At 45.5% G+C, this 18,611-nt stretch overlaps 3 protein-coding genes across 5 annotated transcripts in view; 1 reads left to right on the top strand and 2 right to left on the bottom strand.

The window, feature by feature from the left end:
- tfeb (transcription factor EB) overlaps positions 1-4,149 on the bottom strand; it is a 30,178-nt gene extending 26,029 nt beyond the window's left edge. Inside the window, exon 1 of the mRNA XM_053868141.1 lies at positions 3,945-4,149. The gene's annotated coding sequence lies outside the window, so the exon portion shown is untranslated. The remainder of the gene's footprint in view (positions 1-3,944) is intronic.
- Positions 4,150-5,318: 1,169 nt separating this feature from the next.
- tmem183a (transmembrane protein 183A) lies at positions 5,319-12,248 on the bottom strand. The gene is made up of 8 exons (XM_053867937.1): positions 12,059-12,248; positions 11,824-11,913; positions 9,982-10,125; positions 9,409-9,568; positions 9,044-9,224; positions 8,760-8,840; positions 8,540-8,692; positions 5,319-6,606 (listed from the first exon to the last, which is right to left on the bottom strand). The coding sequence occupies exons 1-8, from the start codon at positions 12,120-12,122 to the stop codon at positions 6,421-6,423; spliced, it is 1,059 nt and encodes a 352-aa protein (XP_053723912.1). The 5' UTR covers positions 12,123-12,248; the 3' UTR covers positions 5,319-6,420.
- A 435-nt stretch (positions 12,249-12,683) lies between these two features.
- The window catches only part of ppfia4 (PTPRF interacting protein alpha 4), a 42,885-nt gene continuing 36,957 nt past the window's right edge, over positions 12,684-18,611 (top strand). For all 3 annotated transcript variants that reach the window (XM_053867479.1, XM_053867477.1, XM_053867478.1), the window contains exons 1-2: positions 12,684-13,147; positions 13,268-13,566. In XM_053867479.1, the coding sequence (XP_053723454.1) occupies positions 13,309-13,566 (258 nt within the window). In that variant the 5' untranslated portion in view covers positions 12,684-13,147; positions 13,268-13,308. The remainder of the gene's footprint in view (positions 13,148-13,267; positions 13,567-18,611) is intronic.

Raw genomic sequence — 18,611 nt, 5'->3', positions numbered from 1 at the left:
CTGTGATGAGGGCTGGTGCCGTCCAGTCCATCCGGTCCCACTGACAGTAAAGGAAGAACACGTGAAGCTGACAGGTAGCGAGGAGGCATTTCAGACTGTCAAAAGGCCCATTTTTTATCCCTTTACGTACGAAATTGTACCCGTCTATTTCAAATGTTACCGTCGCTGATGCTTCCCTGAGTTATTTACGTTTATGGTACTGCTGTCCACCTATATATCCACCAGGGGCAGACGCCCACATTCAAAGGTTTATGACGACAACTGTGGCTGTGGAAGAAGTATTGACAATGTACGAAACGGCAGCAGCTCTGTAGGAGACGGTTGTCGGCGAGGCCATGAGAACTTCCACCATTGTTATGTCTTCTTCAGGTCTCTTTAGAGCAATGTATCGGGCAGTAACAGCCACACTGCCACCCATGGTTTCTGGTGGTACTGCTCCAGTCTGTATCCACAAGCTTTGTGGACAAAATTTACGCAAAGCGTGGACTGAATGCTGCGTCCATATTCAGTCTTTGATCTGAGGGGGATGTGAGGGGATGGCATCCCTCAAAAACAAAACATTGAAATCAACCCCTTTTTACAGTGAATGTTGAAAATCTAGTCTAGCAATCTTTGAGCTAAAAATGAATCAGTACCAGTCATACTGGCACACCATGCAATCAATACCAGTACCAATAAATAGTTGTTGTTTTTTTCAAAAATATAAGAATGAAGAATATGGGGCACTTTTAACAAGGAAAACAAAGGAAAAAGGATGGTGCTCGGGCACCACCAGTGGCCTACCTGAAGCCCCCACCATTTTGTTTTTAATTGTGAGAAAAAAAATGATCATCCCCTGATTTTTTTTCTACAACTCAACTACTGGTTCTATTGAATTCAGTCCAAGACCAGTTTAACTTTAGGGTTCCAGAAACAGCACTTTGGAACCATGTCTCAACACCGTCACCATCATTGTCAACTGTGATAGTATGGCTGATTTCTGGTTTAAACTTTGTGAATGAAATTAAATACTCAGGAGACTCTGTTTTCTTTGTATCTTGTAATTATAGATATGGAGCAGCTGAAGCACAGAGTCGCGCTAGTGATCACCGGAGAGAGCCTGTCTAACTTAGCAACCATGCTAACGGTTGCTAGTATGCAGGTAATGCCGTCTTCTTAAACCAATAAATCATGCCTTCTAAACTTGTGAGAACTAACTGACAACATGAACTGCTGAAGACAAATCTACACTTCTGCAGATCAGTGTTGTTGCGAGTGACAACACAGGTTTGTTTTTTATTCCCCACAGACATCAACAAAGGCTGAGGACACTACACACACAAACTTCTCTTTATTGTTTAGAATGTTATTAGACTGTCTTCACATATCAGGAGCAGTGTGTTTACTTCCGCTTCATAGCTGAAGCTCACGCAGCCGCAGATCACCAAGTCCAGTCATAGTCGAGCAAATGGCTACATGCTAGCTTGGTTGCGCTATTAACCGTATTATAGAGGTCACGCACTCCGTCTGAGAGAAATTTGAATTTCTCTTTCTAGGACAGCACACATCAATTCCTCCAGTTCAATGGTCCTAAAAGCCGCAGCAAGCCATACAATTCTATAACAAAGCTTTGTGTTAACAGTGTGGCTACACTGTCACAGCTCTATGAGACACCTGTGTTGGACAGAGGGAGCTGCTTTATATTGTAGCATTTACTGGGCCAGATAAAGAACCATCAGCTGACACAGTTCTGGAGAGAAAAGACTCAGTCCAAGGTGTCATTTTAGAGCAGCCGCTAACATTTTTACAGCATTGTTGGATGATAAAAACTGGTCCCGCAGCCTGAATGGTCGTTTATTATCTCATTTAAATCAAGTCCAAACTTACAAACTCACTGAGACACCAGAACATTGATGAGAAACAACCTCCCTGAAACCAGCTGCGTTTGTTGCTATGCTCAGTGACTCTCACAGGTATGACAGATGAGGAGGTCACAACACATGCACCTAAAACAAGCTGGGACTCCTGGGGACTTTTTGTTCATTGAGGACCGAGGACCAAATGCAGCACCTGAGCCCAGGAGATACTGTAGCGTACAGAGTCAGAATTTACTTGTCAGACACATCCACAGCTTGACAGAAACTCAGGATAGTTTGTCCTTTAAATTGTCATTTTATTCAGTGCCTTACGTCCTTTATTTTTAAAGCCAAAATACTTCAGCACTGTGTGATATTGCTTTTGACACCAAGACCAGTTTCAAATATTGAATGCGTATTCAGAGTTGTGCTTTCCAAAAGTAGGTGATGGACCAGGAGGTGATCAGATGCATCACTCACTGTAATAAAAGTCAACGATTTAAACGGTCTTAGACCTTTCTGTTTTGGCGCCCCCTGTAGTTGACAGGTGATCAATGAGGCCATAGGAGGGGTCAAGGGTCAGGGATGAGGCCGGGCACGCTGTTGGTCTAACGCACGCACGGTGGTCGGCAATGATGCCACAGACGACAGCAACTGTGGAAAACGGAGGCTTGAATCTGAAGACATGGCTCTGACCTGGCCGCGTTTCTCTGCTCATGTTCTGTGGCTTCAGCTCCGTAAAAGATTTGCTAACAAACAAGTCAAGCAGACTCCTTCGGTGATCCACTGTTTACTGACAACGCTAATATGGCAACCTACTTTTCACCTGTTTGTTCAAGCCAGTCTGACTAAAGACACACCAGCAGGCAGGAAGAGCAGCCGCGACAAGCGAATTTATTTTCCTTTCACGTCCTAGATTTTAAGAAGACATGTCAAACCCAAGGCTCTGGGTCCAGGTACGGACCGCCAATTTGTGAAATGCAGCCAGCAGAAGCATTAGATGCTATCGCTAGCTCAGACTTTAAAACCTGATCTAATCCACATGTTGATATTGTGGCCCACAAAACCACAGTGTCTGAGCTGAACCCATCCGGATGGGACTTCTAGACTTCCCAGAAACCTCCCCCTGCTCTTCTGAAGGAATAAAGAGGTGGTCCCAAGTTCCACTCACTCAGCCCCAAGAAACACCTCGGACAAGTGAGACAGCAATGTCACCTGATGGGTCAGCAGAGGACAGCATCATGGGAGCGTCACTACACTTGAAAACCATCAGAGAGCCCAGGTTTAACGTAGCATATTTACAGTGAAAGTAAGCACGTTTTTTTTCATCTTAGCCCTTTAGCCCTAGCCTTATTTTGCATTTTATATTGATATTTTTGTTGTTTATACATGTTAAGTGACTAAATTTCCCTCTGGATTAATAAAGTTTTTTTACTCTGATTGTGATAACGTCAACAGGCCCTTCACTGTGTCCTGGGTCTGCCCTGGGTCTCCAGTTCTACTCTGGGTCTCTCCCGGATGACTGGGCTCCTTCTCCAGAGGAAGGTCCAGAAAGCCTGCAGAGAAACTCTTTTGGCTGCTCCTGACCTCAGGCGCCGGTTGGAACCTTAATGTCAGTGTCAATCTGCCTCTCCGTTTCCCTTCACTCGTGAACAAGCTGTGCTCATCCCCAGAGCTGTGTTCAAGTGCTGACATTAATCTTAGAATAGGAATCGAAAGGGTTGCCGGTGCGATTCCGAGCTGGCGCCGCGCCAGGCAGCGTTCACTCCAGCATGGCCGCAGCGCGAGGCGCCGTCACCGACACCGCCGCTTATAAATGGAAGCACTCGCTCACTCGCTGATGACAGTTGAAGAGAAAGTTTTGGGTTCCGCGCAGATGCCGGAGCCAAAACACCAGCTGCGCTCGGTCCCCGCGCTTTCTTCCATCCCACTTGCATCACGTAGCCGGGAGCGCGCGCGGCTGCGGCTCGGAAAACAGTTCCGAATCCCAGAAACCCGGCTTCAACTGTCCGGAGACATTACAGTCAAGTTCAATAGCAACCGCTGACGAAGGGAGCCGAGTCAAGGCGCACCAGAAAAAGGCGAGAGCGGAGCTGACATGTCTCTTACCCTGCTGAAGGTCAGACGGACCCAAGTTCGGAGTCGCCGCTGGGGAAGTGCGCACACGTCCCTCGTGTCCGCGAGTGTTCTGGACAGCAACTGCGATGAGAAACGGCCGGGTCCTCCGTGAACTTCCGCACACACAGCAGCGACACTTTGTTTTCGTTCCGACCGCGGAGATGTTGTCACTCACGGCTCGGAGCGTCTGCGGTCACCTGTGTCACCGCCAATTACGGCGCGCCAGCTGCATCATGGGATATGTAGTGTGCGGCGGCAGACATTTCCAGACACGTGACGCGATGCAGCTTGAGAGACCAGTCAGTGATGGCCAATAGGGCAGCCGAAACTTTGGTTCCATCTCCACCCAGGTGCAGCATATACTTTAGACTGGTTGAAAGTTAAGGTCATAAACCAGGCAACTCCTGTTAAAGACATCGAAACAGCAAATTCCTTCACATCCTCCAGTCATTTGTGCTGTGATGGACAGTCTGGTAGGTGAGGGCGGGGCTTCCATAGACTGTTATACCTGGCTTCTATCCTCAGTCTCCAGTTCTCCATCTGTCTCTCCAAGCTTCACTTGGGTCAATCATCTTGAGCGGTCCACGAGCCGCTGTCTCCCCCTGCTGGCAGAACGCGTTTTTTACATTTTACACTTCCATGATGAGCGAGAACAATAGCGTCTGAGTCTGATGGAGCCGGAGCGTGGAACTGAAACAGGTCTGGTCATCTCACAAGTTTGTGATCCAGGATGAGAAGGACGACATCAGAAGTGAGGACATGGTAAGAGAGGGGCACGCAGCTCCAACTTTACACAAAGAAGCAGTTAATCCAACTGGTCAGAAAATGAAGACTTCATATGAGATCAGCTCTCAATAGGAGGCAGAAGACACCCTGGACAGGTCACCAGTCCATCAGGAGCACGTGTAGACAGACAAGCATTCACACAGACCGCACACGTTATGAGCCATCAATGAACCTTCACATATTTTTTTGGGGCAGAGGGAGGAAACCAGAGTGCGAGAGAGGGGAAAACAAGCACAGGATGACTAAACCTGCTTTTTTATTTTCTTCACTACTGTGAAGCCTCAGCACTCATGTCAGCATCAGACTGCCGTGTCTGGCTCTTCTGGTGTGTGGGCGCTGCATTCCAGACTCAGGCAGAAGAACCTGCCATTTCTCCTGAACGACTAGCGAATCTAATCTATACAGAAAAGAAATGTGTAAAAACAACACACACACAAAGTCACATTCAGCGCAATACACTGCTCAAATATTCAAATCTAGGCTCACTGCTTGAGAACCACTAGGGTCAAGTATGAATGAAAAGGGCATAATCTTGTGTATTTGACAGGGGAAAAAAAAGAAGCGTGACTTGATAAAACAGCAGGTCGAGTGTTTATTTCAACGCAGTGATCAACAACATCATTCAACAATGAATACATTCACCAGCTCAATCAATCACATCGACAAGCCCAGGGCGAAGTCTCTGCACAATTTAACCTCGGTTTTCTGAACAATTTGTCGTAAATAGCTGCTTCGTGGAGCGACAGCGTTACCTTTACTTAAATGTTTTTTGTGACACGGTTTCCTGAAGCAAAATTAAACACGTCATTGGCCCATCTGGAAATGATACCCGCTAAAATCAGTGTCATTTAAATACATTGAAAGCAAAATTTAAAAAATAGACACACTAAAATAACACTCATCACGATGGATGGACTCAGACATGAAGTGTAGCCGGGACATCAAACCAAAATCATACCATGTCCCTGTTACCTGCCCCTTCGTGTGCCTGCAGCGGCGAGGTAAGTTTGGGAGTAGCAGGGGAGGGGCAAGTCACCATGATCACAGTCACTGTGATGCAGCCATGTTGCCCACACAAGTCCATCTGAGATCAACAGAGGCAACACCGACAGTCGGGCAGCGGCTCACTAACTAAACTCCCGGCAGTACTGCAGTTCAAAAATGTACCATCAGTTCAGCTGTGTCTGTCCCGAGCTTACCAAGTCCTGGCGGCTAATACTTTTACCGTCACGGTAAAATGGTTGTGGGGCTGCTTCACATTTGGTTTCAGGGGATCATTAGATTTCTCGTACATCTTCGCATGTAAACGACAGTTAAGCTGCAGCTAGATGTGACTAATGTGGTGGGCACCACAGTCTAAAATCCAGGGGAGTAGCGTGGAGTCTGAAAACTGCATTAACCCAAACAGTGCAATGTGAGGACACGTTCTGTGGTACTACTCAATTGTGCGCTGATCGCTTGGAATTTATCGTGTCTATAGAAATGTGTCTTCAAAAATCATTTTACTTCACATACGGAAGCACTTCTCCTTTCCAAGTGGCTTCTCTGCATGCATCTTGTCCTATGGATCAGTAACTATCAAACAATAAATCCTATTTTATGGGGAAACAAAAGTAGTTCACCAGTGCTGCTGACAATCCCATGTTGTGTTTCAGTGATGGTGCAGTTGTGTTGTGAGGGTTTAGCCATGAAAGGAGAAGGGGTACTCGGGGTGCCACCAGTCCATGAGCTTCACGCTGTGGACCGGATCCAGCACCACCTGCGTCCCACTCTGGTCACCTTTCTTCTTGCCTGCCTGAACAGGAGAGTCATGGAAGAGCAGCCGGACCCGATGGTTCCGCATGTCGGTGCTCACGTTGATGTTGAACTGGAGGATGACAAGAGAGCCTGAACTGTACAGCCACACACGCCTGCTCATGAGGCCAATAGCAGCTAGAACCCAACTTTTCTACAACAGTCTGCCACACTTTTTTTGAAGAGACTCTCGATCAGGTCCCCAACATGGTGCCCACAGGCACAAAGTAGCCCACAGAGACCAAGGAAGCAGCTGACAGGCCATAAAAAATAATAATGTATAATAATAATGTAATAACCATCTTATGTTTGAATTTGTGATTCCATTTTTTGTTACACCATTATTAATTAATTGAGGTTTATTGTGAAACCTCAATTAGTATTTGAGAGGAGCATCTTAGCCCTTCGGGTCTCACAGTGCCCTTGCAGTAGCCTGCGGTTGCTAACAGGTCAGTGACCCCTGCTCAAGATGTTGTTGCCAGTATTTTCACTCCACTTTCAGACCAGGGATTTAGTGCGAATAGGGTGGGCACACTGAGGTTTAAGGTTCTCAGTCAATGAGAAAAGCCATCTTGCGTGTAGATCCTAGCGTCTCGGTCCAACAGGAACACAGTCAGAACATAGTCAGGTCGACAGGTAATAATGAGACATTGAGCTTCTTTGTGAAGGTCTTGTGGTGAAAAAGAATGATTGTGAGGAACGTGTCTTAATACACCAACCCAGAAAACTCAGGTCAGAAGAGCACACACCCTCCCAATACTTAGAATTCCCCTTTAAGGTCTCGTGCTAAAGAACATCAGTGGGGAAAAGAAAAAAGTGGGGAAAAGCTGCCTGCTGTGACTCATGTTGGATTTTAACCTGCTTACATCAGCAGGAGGTGACCTCTGCCCTTCAGCAGAAGGTGGACAAGATAAGACAAATACAAGACTGCGCTTCTCAGACGACGCTTTCCAACAGGCTGATAATTTCAGCATATTTCTCTCTGGCAACTAAAATACACATAATACTTTAAATAAACCAATTATATAACTTAATTAAATGCTGCATGTGAACCCCCCAGTTTTAGGGACCCAATTGCAGGATCAAATCTGCATTGTACAGCAAGTTTCACAGCAGTTCTACAGAGTGTGTGTAAAGTAAGTCTGACATTAACCCAGTGTCTGCGGCCTCAGAGCTCCATGGTTTTGAAACGGGCTGTGTATTGGTGGGTAGTTTCCGATGCAATACGTATTGTGACACAGGGTTAGGGGTAGCAATACGATACATTGTGATATATTGCTAATATAATACTGTAAGTTCAGCAATAAGTTGCACCATTTCCAGGTATTTGTGTAGCAATGATATCACAAAATCAAGTATTGCCATATTTCAGCAAAAACTATTAAAATATATTGTCTAATCAAGTATTTATGATCTCAGTATTGACATTTTCTTAAACCTCTAGTTTTGAACAGCTCTGTTTCGTGGACCAATGCTGCACATTTTTGCAATAAATTTGAATTTGAATTGATTTGTTTTGTTTGGAAATAAAACCAGTACAAAGCTTTTGACTGGCCACTCTATTGTGTTCCTCATTTTCTCTGTGCTTCTTAAGAGAGACGCGTGATGTATTCATGCAGCCAGTATAACTTTTAAAACAACAAAAACCCTCAACATGCACCCAGGTATATGGATGGAGTTTAGGTGGAGGCTAAAATGATGGTCTCCACAACCCCATCTAGCTGTTGTTCACTTGCTATCTCACTGAGGAGCACTGGAATCCGCTCCACGCCTGGTGGATGTGGTGCCATGTTAGATGAGTTGACAAATACATAGAGTAGTATGGAAAGTACGGACACATTATGAAATGTGTGTGTGTGGATGTTTTTAGGTCGCGATGGTCGTGGATTTCTGAGGACATCATGACACATCGATGCATTAAGGCATCTGTCAGTAATTCAATAGCTGACTAATCATTGCAGGCCTCGCCAATTTAAAGGATCAACATGCAAAAACTGTGCACCTACCAGGGTGAGCGTCATGCCCATGACAACAGGGGTGAAGATGAAGTTGAGCGTGTGGATTTGAAGCGCGTAGCAGTCAGACTCTGGGTTGGTGTGGACGTCTTCATATTTTTTGGGCATACACAAAGACTTGGCACTTCTATGTTTGCTGTGAGCCTGAAGTGAGGAAAACAAGGAGTTAAGATCACTTCCAGTGGTTTAGACGGTGAGTCACTCACTGTACCTGCTTCACAAACTTGAAATTAAACTCCCACAAATCCTCAGGTCGATTTCCTGAAACCCTTTGGACTGAGAACAATAAACACTGTGGAAGAAAAGTTTAAAATATGAGTTTCTAAAAGTCCAGACTGTTCAGCTCCCCCTGTGCCATGAAAAAAAATCACATATCTATGACCACTCATGGAAAAGTGTCACCTCACTACTCCAGACCAACTGAAAAAAACTTTCCCTTTCATTGACGCAACTACTCAAGTCCTCTGGTTATCAGACAAAAGTATAACCAAGCACCTTGGAGTTATTCAGAAAGGTGGGGGTTGAATCTGGCAGAGCTGGAATCCTTGCAACACGCAGTGTGAATGGCTCATACAGATAGAAGAGGGAGCGGATGACATGAGCCCGGAGGCAGCGCATCACTTCGATGGAGTCAGGCTGCAGGCGACATGGCAGAACTGCATCGCTCTTGTAGTGTCTTAAAATGAAAAGACAAGAGCATGAATCAGTAGTGTTTCTCCAGTCGGTCCAGCACAACCCAAATGATCAGACACAAGCTACGTTGTCACCAAAGAAACGAGAACTCAACAACACTTGTGACCGAAGACGCTGACAATCGAAGAGCAAAACTAAAGCCAGAGAGATAATGAACAACCATTTACCTTCTGTAGAGCCGAGTCCAAAACGCAGCGGTACAAGTGACCATCCATGCGTTCTTACAGATCAGAGAAAACCTCCCAACATCCTCAGGACGAATGTAGGAGGACAGCACAAGCCAAATGTCCACTGGATACTCGATCCCATGGCTGCTCTCACTGCACTCTGGAAGGACATTTCCTGTTAAACCACAGCAGCTTCAGGGCTTCAATCCCTTTTCATCCTATCCCATTTCAACCCAGCAACATGAACCATGGAAAATGGATTTCATGGAGACCAAAACCAATAATTACGAAACTTGCACAATCCAATGTCTGAACTAGTTAAAGGCAGGATTAAGTAGGAGTTTCAGCACCATGTAAGAAGAAAGAAAATAAAACGAATAGAGCTACAGTGAACAGACGGCCATGCTCCAGCCCCATAAGATGACCACAAAAAGATAGAAGACAATATATAACAATGCATCTTCATGAAGAGTTCCAGAGATGATCAAGATTGTCATTGTGTTTTCTTGTGATAAAAAAAAACAGTTATCTTTGACCTTGTTTCCTATCATGGCAGAGAGAGAGCTTTCATACCCTTTCTCCTCTTGTTTTTCTTCTTGCGGACAATATCTGTTCCACTTTCCACATCCTTGCCTGGGTCGTGCTCATCATCACTGTCCAGAGAGAGAACTTCTTCTTCAGCCCCAAGTGATGCTTCCGAGCCACAGAGCAATTTCACTGAAACAAAAGGCGTTGAATGTAGGGGGTGTAAACAAATTATTCACATGAGAATCGTGATTCACATTTTCTATGATTCAGAACTGATTTAAAATGGCCCAAAATTGATTTTTTAAAATCTGCTTGCGGCCCGCCATTTTGTAACTACTCACAATGTCCTGATATTTCAACACATCCTGTTATGGACGCAAGCACACAAAAAAATTCCAAAACGAGATCCTACCAGCTCCATCTTCGATAAAACAAAGTTTTAGGTTTCACTGAATGCCCTGAAACACCACGCTGGACGACGCAAACTGTGCAGGCATTGTGAAACAAAGATCAGAACTTTGACCACACAAACGTGCCGGATGGTATTGCGAGGAATTGCCCGGGGATCACAGACAGAAGCAGCAGTCAGATGGATACTGCCATGCTTCGTTGCACCACGATATTGTGCATTTGGCAAATTTCTCCTTTGTGAGATCAATAAAGTCTATATTATCTTCTAAGACAAACAGAGCCTGGAGCTTTTCCAATGAGACAGCTGTAATAGGCTTACGCAGCGACTAAATGAACAGTCCCCAGCATAGAAACTTTCCTCAGAATTTAAAAAAACAGCATGTTTAAACTGTTCTTTTTAAGACACAAAAAATGTATGTGTTACTTACCCTTGTGTCTGATTTCATTTTCAATTAATTTCGATTCGCATTTAATTTACAAACCGACATCACAAGTGCTACTTTCTTTTGTGAGTTTTACGCTCCCAAGCGGTGCTGCAAGCTACTACTTTCTGAGTTCCCACAATGCTCCTGACTTCTCCGTCAACCAGTGACGAAGTGCCTTGTAGTCATGGGTTTCACTGGTCACGTGAACGCGGTAGTGATTGGGTCGGTCGGCGACAGGATAGAAACTGAAGGAATGTGGATGACAAACCAGGAACTAGTTTGGAGAATCAGCCCCCCAAACAGCCTCAAAACGAACATGTTAGGGAAAAAAGGAGGGAGCATGGAGAGTGTTCCGGGGTCATGAAAGTGAGAGCGCTGGTTCCTCAGCAGCTGTTAGCGCAGCTGACGCTCAGCAACACCCGCCGGTCCCAGAGTGACATTCAGAACGCAAAGCGAATTGCCAAACAAATAGTCATTATTTTCACCGAGCTAGGTGAGCAGCCTTTCTCAGGTGTCGTTTACACAGAGACAGAATCGACCGGATCAGTCGCAGTTTTGGAGTCAGGTGCAGCATTCGTCAGTCACCTGAATCTGAAACTGTTGAAAACATCTGGAGTGGAAACTTTCATCAATGCAGAGCTCTCTGTCTCAATATGTCAGCATATTGCAGCACAGTCTCTAGAGATTCACCTGCGACGTCTCACATCAAATTACACCTTTCTGAATTAAAATGATTTAATTAATTTAATTGATGTTTTCACATCACAGACACAGAAGGTCTCACCATTTTGATTACAAATTCATTGTCAGTCCATGTGATCGGTATCCTGACCGGCAGCAAAAACTGGTTTATGTGTGCAATAAACTACGTATTTCATGAAGAAAAAAAACGTGGAAGAGAACCGTGGTATCAATTCTTAGCTTAAAAAAAATGGTGGTTCATATTTTCCCCTGAATCGTGCAGGCCTACTGGTAAGTAGCCCTCAGAGATTTTATGGCCGTTAACCACCCATGACCATCCATCATGACGAAGCACTTAAATGAAAAGTACCTTCTTTTTCAACAGCATTTGCAACAGCCTTTTTCACCCTTCCACTCTTCACCACGGCTGGATCGGCATCAGCGTAATCCGCAACTGTCACTGTGGAAAACAATGGTAAGTATTTGATTTTACAAGTCTAGAAAACCGGTCGAACAGTTACAAACATACAGCGGGAACAGTCTCCATTCAGACTCTGAGTGAATGAGGGCAGACTAGCCTGTTAGCTCGTGAGAGCGCTTCCTACCTGATCCGGGACAATCGTCCCCGGCCTTAAACTTCAGCCGTTTTCGGTTTCCTTTCTTGGGCATGTCGACAGGAAGGTTCCGTAGACGCTTACCAGGGCCGCTGGTCCTGCCATGACGCAATGGCAAGCTGAGGTCCGGAAAAAGAAAGAGAAATGAAGGAGAATTTGAAAGTTGCTCCGCCAGGATCTTCAGCCATCATGGAATGACGCAAGCGCCAAAGTATCGCGGGATGACATCTGCGGTGACGCCACGCTTTTGCAGTCTTTTTTTTTAAAAACACGTGAAAATGTCAATTAAACAAAGTATGCCTGACGACAGTTTAATGGTTAAATTGTGCACTTTGTCAAACATCTCTTCCTGCTTTTATTTACAAATGAGCAGGTTTTAATTCATAGAGCATCGAGACTAAATTAATAAACATTGCTACTGAGACAGTTATAACCATTTTGGGTTACATAATAATCGAATTAAATATATGTGTTATGTAAATCTTGACGTATAAATTATTGAAACTGAACCTTTTCTTGAGGATCAAATTGTGTCGTGGTCTGCGAGGAACCTGTAGGAGGCGCTAGTCCTCTTGGAGTGGCCGGCGCGTGTCAGCGTGTGTGCAGATGTGTCAGAGGTTCGATTCTATTCGTGAACGTGTGAAACACACACGCAGGCTGGGGGACTAGTGTCGCACCGGGGAGGTCCATCTCATCTGAGAGCCGCTCCTGACGGAAGATCCCGGAGCCAGCCGCATGTCCAGCGTGTGTTTGTTTTGAGCGTGTGTGTATGAGTGCGAGTGTGTGTGTTTAGGAGGAGGAGTGAGTCGGCTCGGTGTCGGTGTGAGGAGAGATGGAAGCGGAGAAGGCGGATGCAGGAGGAGACGCGTTCTCGGTGTCCACTGGTCGGATGTAGACGCGCTTTGATCCCGGACTCTTCTGGATCCCGTTAGTGCACGCGCGAACTGTCAATCACACCAGCGGGGATCCGTACATGTGAGCGCATGGCGCACCGGGCTGGGCGGTTCTGCTCACTGGATGAGGACCACACGCCGGTACTGAAGGATGGAAGGTCAATGCTCTCCGAGGCGCGTTGATTAGGTAAGAGCGCGAGGCAGATCCGGATCCCCGTGGATGTGGAGCGGCTTGTCATCGGAGCGGCTCTCGGGGCGTCGATCGGGCCTCTCATCAAGCTCCTGTCTGCATCTTAAACCCTGACAGCGACATTGCGCGATCGCTCTGCCCCAGACCCCGGAGGGAAGATGATGTGCGAGGTGATGCCCACCATCAGCGAGGGGGACTCGGGGGGTCCTCCCAGAGGCGCCAGCGGCGTCCCCAACGGCTCGGAGCAGGAGGCCAACTTCGAGCAGTTGATGGTCAACATGCTGGACGAAAGGGACAAGCTGCTGGAGTCCCTCAGGGAGACGCAAGAGACTCTCATCCAGTCTCAGACCAAGCTGCAGGGGGCGCTGCACGAGAGGGACGTGCTCCAGCGGCAGATCAACGCTGCGCTGCCTCAGGTGAGATGCTGCCGGGGTCTCATGAGGCGGGGGAGGGTCACGTGCAGGGGCCAGGAAGCAAACTTGGCATGAACCGTAAAATGGCTCTGAAAAATCAACCCTCTTATTTCTTAAATGAAAGCATCTAGTATGTACCTTCAACACTCACCAGGCCCACCTGCAGCCACCCATCTGCATTCAGTAGGGCTTGAATCCTAAGCTGTTAGAAGAGCTCCAGCTGTTGCAGTGCAGTATGGGATCGCAGGCTTTTTCACCAAAAAGGAGAAGCAGAATTTAATATAGAAGCCACAAGGGGCTGGGAGAGCTTGAGATAGGCACGTTTGTCGGAGAAGAATATGTGGAAGTCACAACTATCACTGCTTTTTTTAAGCAGCTGCAGTCTGTCTGCTCACCCTTTCGTTTGTCTAGCTTGTCCAGTTCCATCATCCAGGCCAGGAAAGACAATTGAATAGCCAGAAATTTGATCAGAAGAAAAGCCATTCCAGGAAAACCTAATCCAGATCAAACAAAATCACATGACACTGTGTGGAGTTCAGTGGAGCACAAGCTTCTCAAAATCCAGGTCATAATTAGATTCAGCATGAACCGCAAAAATTTGGACTTGGAAGTTGGTTAGGTCAACTGCTTTAGACAGGTCATGTGTTTCAGCCATTCACACTTCATGGTGGAACATGTGTTGTTCTGAGTCGCAGCAGTTGGTATTGACCCAGTGAAGCTTGTCAGTGAGAAGCTGGAAGGTTGGGAACCCTCCAGATCACATACAAACCTAAGGATTCCTCTGCAGCATGGCCCACTATTGAAGACTTCTCAGGCTCACGTACATAGAGTGAAACATGCTCCTTAGATTTAGCTGATTCAGCCTCACTACAAGGTTGTTTGGGTATATTTTATCCGGTGACAGCACCTGAATGCCCACGTTCCCAAGCCAGGAACGTTCACAGCCATCGGGTGTGATAAGGAAAATACAATTCATAATGAAAAAAATAACTCTGAGCCCTGAACTGAGAAAATCAGAATGAAATGGCACAAATGAATCAACATGCATAATTGAACATGTTTTGTTAGAGTCTTCAGTTTCATGAGGGGTTCACTTAAAATATTATTCAATATTGTCTTAGAATGTAAATTAGAGGAATGAATATCATCGTTTTAGGAACCACATCTTTTTAGCCCATTAAGAGGCATTAAAACCCTGAGATGTCATGTTCTTGGAGGACAATTATGAATGTCTTTAATACTTTAGTTAGGAGGCATGAGCCTCAAGATAACTGTACCGCACTGTCAGGGCCGGACGCTAAGACCTGCTGGCCACAGGAGAGGGCATGACCTGCGATACAATGAAGCAGAAGGAGGCAGTTTCACCTCGGTATGCAGCAATCTGAAGCTTGGTCACTGAAGCTGTGGTAAACTGTGATAGCAAATGTGTGAGTAAGGAACTGTTCGATAAGCTCAAGCCTCACACGTCGCCCTTTGACCCTCTCGTGAAGACGTCACCCAAAGTGAGGCCTGTGAACACAAGCTGACGATCACAGCGTCACGGCCGCCTCCTCTGAGGGAAACATGGCTGCTCACTGTGCACACTGCCCTGGGCTGCTTGCTTCCACACATGCACATTTATCTGCGTGTGCGTGCGCCAACATATTTGTGTCGGAGACGGAGCGAGAGAAAGCGTGGGAGGGGGGATGTCATGCTTGTTTTCTAATCCTGCTTGGTTCAGCGTAATGTTTTATCGTCTCAATAATAGAAGTATTAGTTATACAGTCAAAGACCGGAGGGAAATTTTACAGACATTACGACTGGTGAGTGCGGAGGCATCTGCCGTCTCTCTCTCCTCCTCCGATCATCTACGCTCACGCCTGCTCACCCAGCAGCGGTCATGTCCACTACAGGCTGGAGAGATGATGCAATGGGCAGACAGCCTCGCAACATTTCTGTTGGTTTTCATCTTGGTTTCTCCACACTCCAGCCACGAGTGAAGCTCTGATGCTTCTACTGAACATGGTGGGCAGCGCTGGTGTGAAAATGCATACTGTGTGTGACGCTTATCCCCGGCTGTGGGGACCGTATGACTGTGTTGTGATGACGCTGCGCTGGTGTGCACAACTGAGAACATGTAGCCTCCAACTGTCTTCATGTTCTTCATCGACATGTCTTCTAAGAAAGTCCTTCTTTCCAGCTTTACCTGTTACATGAAGTGTTTAATGCTTCTTCTGCCATTTACAACAAACTAGCTTAAACACCACCAACACGTTGTTGTCATGGCAGCCTTGTGCTCAGCTCTGGAGAAACTCCAGGATCTGTGGAAGTCCATGGACAGAGACTATGCAGCTACAAGATGTGATCTGAAGGAGGATGTGCTGAAGTGTGAACGCGCTAGTGTCGTGGCACAGTGGGAACATCAGCGTGTTGACATCAGTCAGGAACAGAATGATTCATCATGCAGCTCTAGAGGAGGGCGAGGACCAGCATGTATCCAAGTTGTTGTAGATATGTGTGAAGAACATGATCTACAGACACAGAGTCGAAGAACTAGCAAACTTCATGATGAAACCGACGAGGGTCACGAGGAAGTGACTTGTGGGCATGAGTCCCTCACTGTACCTGACATCACTTTAACCACACACACACCACAACAGTTGAATGTAAAAGTCATGAACAAGAAGATGAAACAAAACCATATCTTACAAAGAAGTTCAGCGACGGTGCTTTTATCAGAGACTGGCAGTGACCAACACAGAAACAGCTAGCTCATCTTCTACACAGAGCTTACTGATGAAAATGTTTTTAAAAAACAATTTGCACAGTTTCATCTCATTTGAGTCACGAGATCAAGCAGCACTCACACTTTTCTTTTAAAGTTGCAGTTTCAGGAATCTTGTTTTTACCGCTAACAGCATGCTAACATTTGACGAGAGAAGCCAAGGGCCAAAGAGGGGCCCGACAGGGGCTTAAATTCTGTGAGGGTGTATCTGTTAGGAGGTTTCACCCAGAGACTGTGAAATACCCTACGCTCCCAGAACTGTGTTTAAAAATGGCACAATTCTGGGGAGGCAGGAGTTGAATTTTGTGTTGCACATTGTGTTTACACTGAAGCTTCAACGTACCTCCTGAAGTTGTGTCTTCTAACCCTGCAACATATTCATGCTATATGGCCTTCAGAATGGTAACACTGTTTTGCCATTCATTGCGTTTCATGTCACTGGTTGGCTCATGCGAAGGTGTGGGTTATTCGTGGCATCAGGGAGGCTCCACTATCATCGCGGGTCAAATGCCATCGCCCCACCGGAGCGCCCCGTTTTAGCCAAATCTGTGCCGCCTGTACAAACATTTATTAGTCATCTTCACATCCTGGACGAGTGTGTGGGTGAGTGTGTGTTTTAGCATGTCTTGTGTGTTTCCTGACTCTGTGGGACCGGTCTGACCTAGAACTGTCAGATTTTGTCTTTTCTCCACGCACAAACACACACACACACACACACACAGACATGCAACAGCGTTTCCATATTTCCAGACAGCATTTTCAGAATAACCAGATCTGAGCTCAGCAGATGCCAAATGTTGATGGTAAAGACTCACATGTCTCGAGGACTCATCTCCTGCAGCTCCATGCAAAAGAATATTGTAACTGATACATAAAAGGAACAACATTCATCATCATCTTGGAGTCAGTATTTAAATGAAACATTGTGCGCATGTTCACCTCTGTGTCATTATACTGGAATGACTTGCCACACACACCAACAGATGCGTTAGGGGCAGGATGGATGTTTTCATTAACTACACAGAATAGAGTTTCAGATGAACATGTCAGCCCATTACAGTGCATAATGCTTCTAATACAGCCCTCAGAGATGGGACTGCCAATGACAAATGAGGTTTTCAACACATCGAGACCAAACGCGTGGAGACACACTTCCACACAACAGCACACACAACAAATATTTATTTACAACCTCTCTCTCTCTACATATATATATATATATATGACCGTCTTTAGCGTGGTGAAGATTTCACTTTGTTTTTATGATCACATAAGACATGTCTCCTCATGTGGAGCATTTTTCTTGACTGCCCCCTGGAGCCTGTACCTGGACACAGACTCTGCAAATGAGGCACCTTTATGGCTCTCCTTCTCTGACCACACTTTAGAAGACTTGAAACTGGAAACCAAAAGACAATGAAATAAATATGGTATTTACTGATGGACAACAAAGTGGCTGGGTTTGTTGGATTCCTGAAATGCATGTGTGGAGAGTGAGTTTGCTAAAATAAGTGTGACATACACGGACAGCTCTATTTTCATGGTCGCAAACCCCCCACCACAGTAAGTGAGTTTTGCCTGACGCTCATGAGAGCTGGAGGAGCAGGGTGTGGAGACACCTGAGAGGAAATGACCAAAGTCTGGATGAAATACAAAGTTAAAAAAAACCTCTCATATTGACAAACAAGATTCATTTCAATGTGATCAGATCAAAGATTGTTTGATTTTTTCAATATTTTGTTTTTTCATATATTATTTTCTTTTATATATATATATATATATATATATATATATATATATATATATATATATATATATATATATATATATATATATATATAAAACTATATTCATTGTAAGATTCTTCAAGACTCTTACGACTACATATTTTTACATTCCTTACATCTTTGCTCCATCATTTCTCACTGCAACGTTAGCATGTTTTGACCGACATTGACCTTGACAGGTCACATGCAGTTTGTACTGAAATAGGAGTCTACTGATCCTGTAAAGAAACAGTCCTAATTTCAGACACAGTGGTCGGGAGCCACAGCTCACCCTCGTGACATGCCTGTAAGACCTATTACTAAAGGGAGTTCTGTAATAAAGTCCAACCTGACAATGACACACAGAGGGTTGCACACATCTCAGTTCGCTTGTTAGGGGGCTGTTTTTCTTGTTGGGACCTTCTAGCCTGAAGGGACTCCTGAGCACATCTTGGATTTCCTGCTCACACTCAAGGGTCTGACTCTGGCTCTGTAGGATGTCTCCATGATGACCACAA

This window comes from Synchiropus splendidus, chromosome 6 (assembly GCF_027744825.2).
Source record: "Synchiropus splendidus isolate RoL2022-P1 chromosome 6, RoL_Sspl_1.0, whole genome shotgun sequence".
Lineage (NCBI taxonomy): Eukaryota > Metazoa > Chordata > Actinopteri > Syngnathiformes > Callionymidae > Synchiropus > Synchiropus splendidus.
Note: the sequence above shows the minus strand (reverse complement) of the source record. Positions and strands in the feature narration are given on the sequence as shown.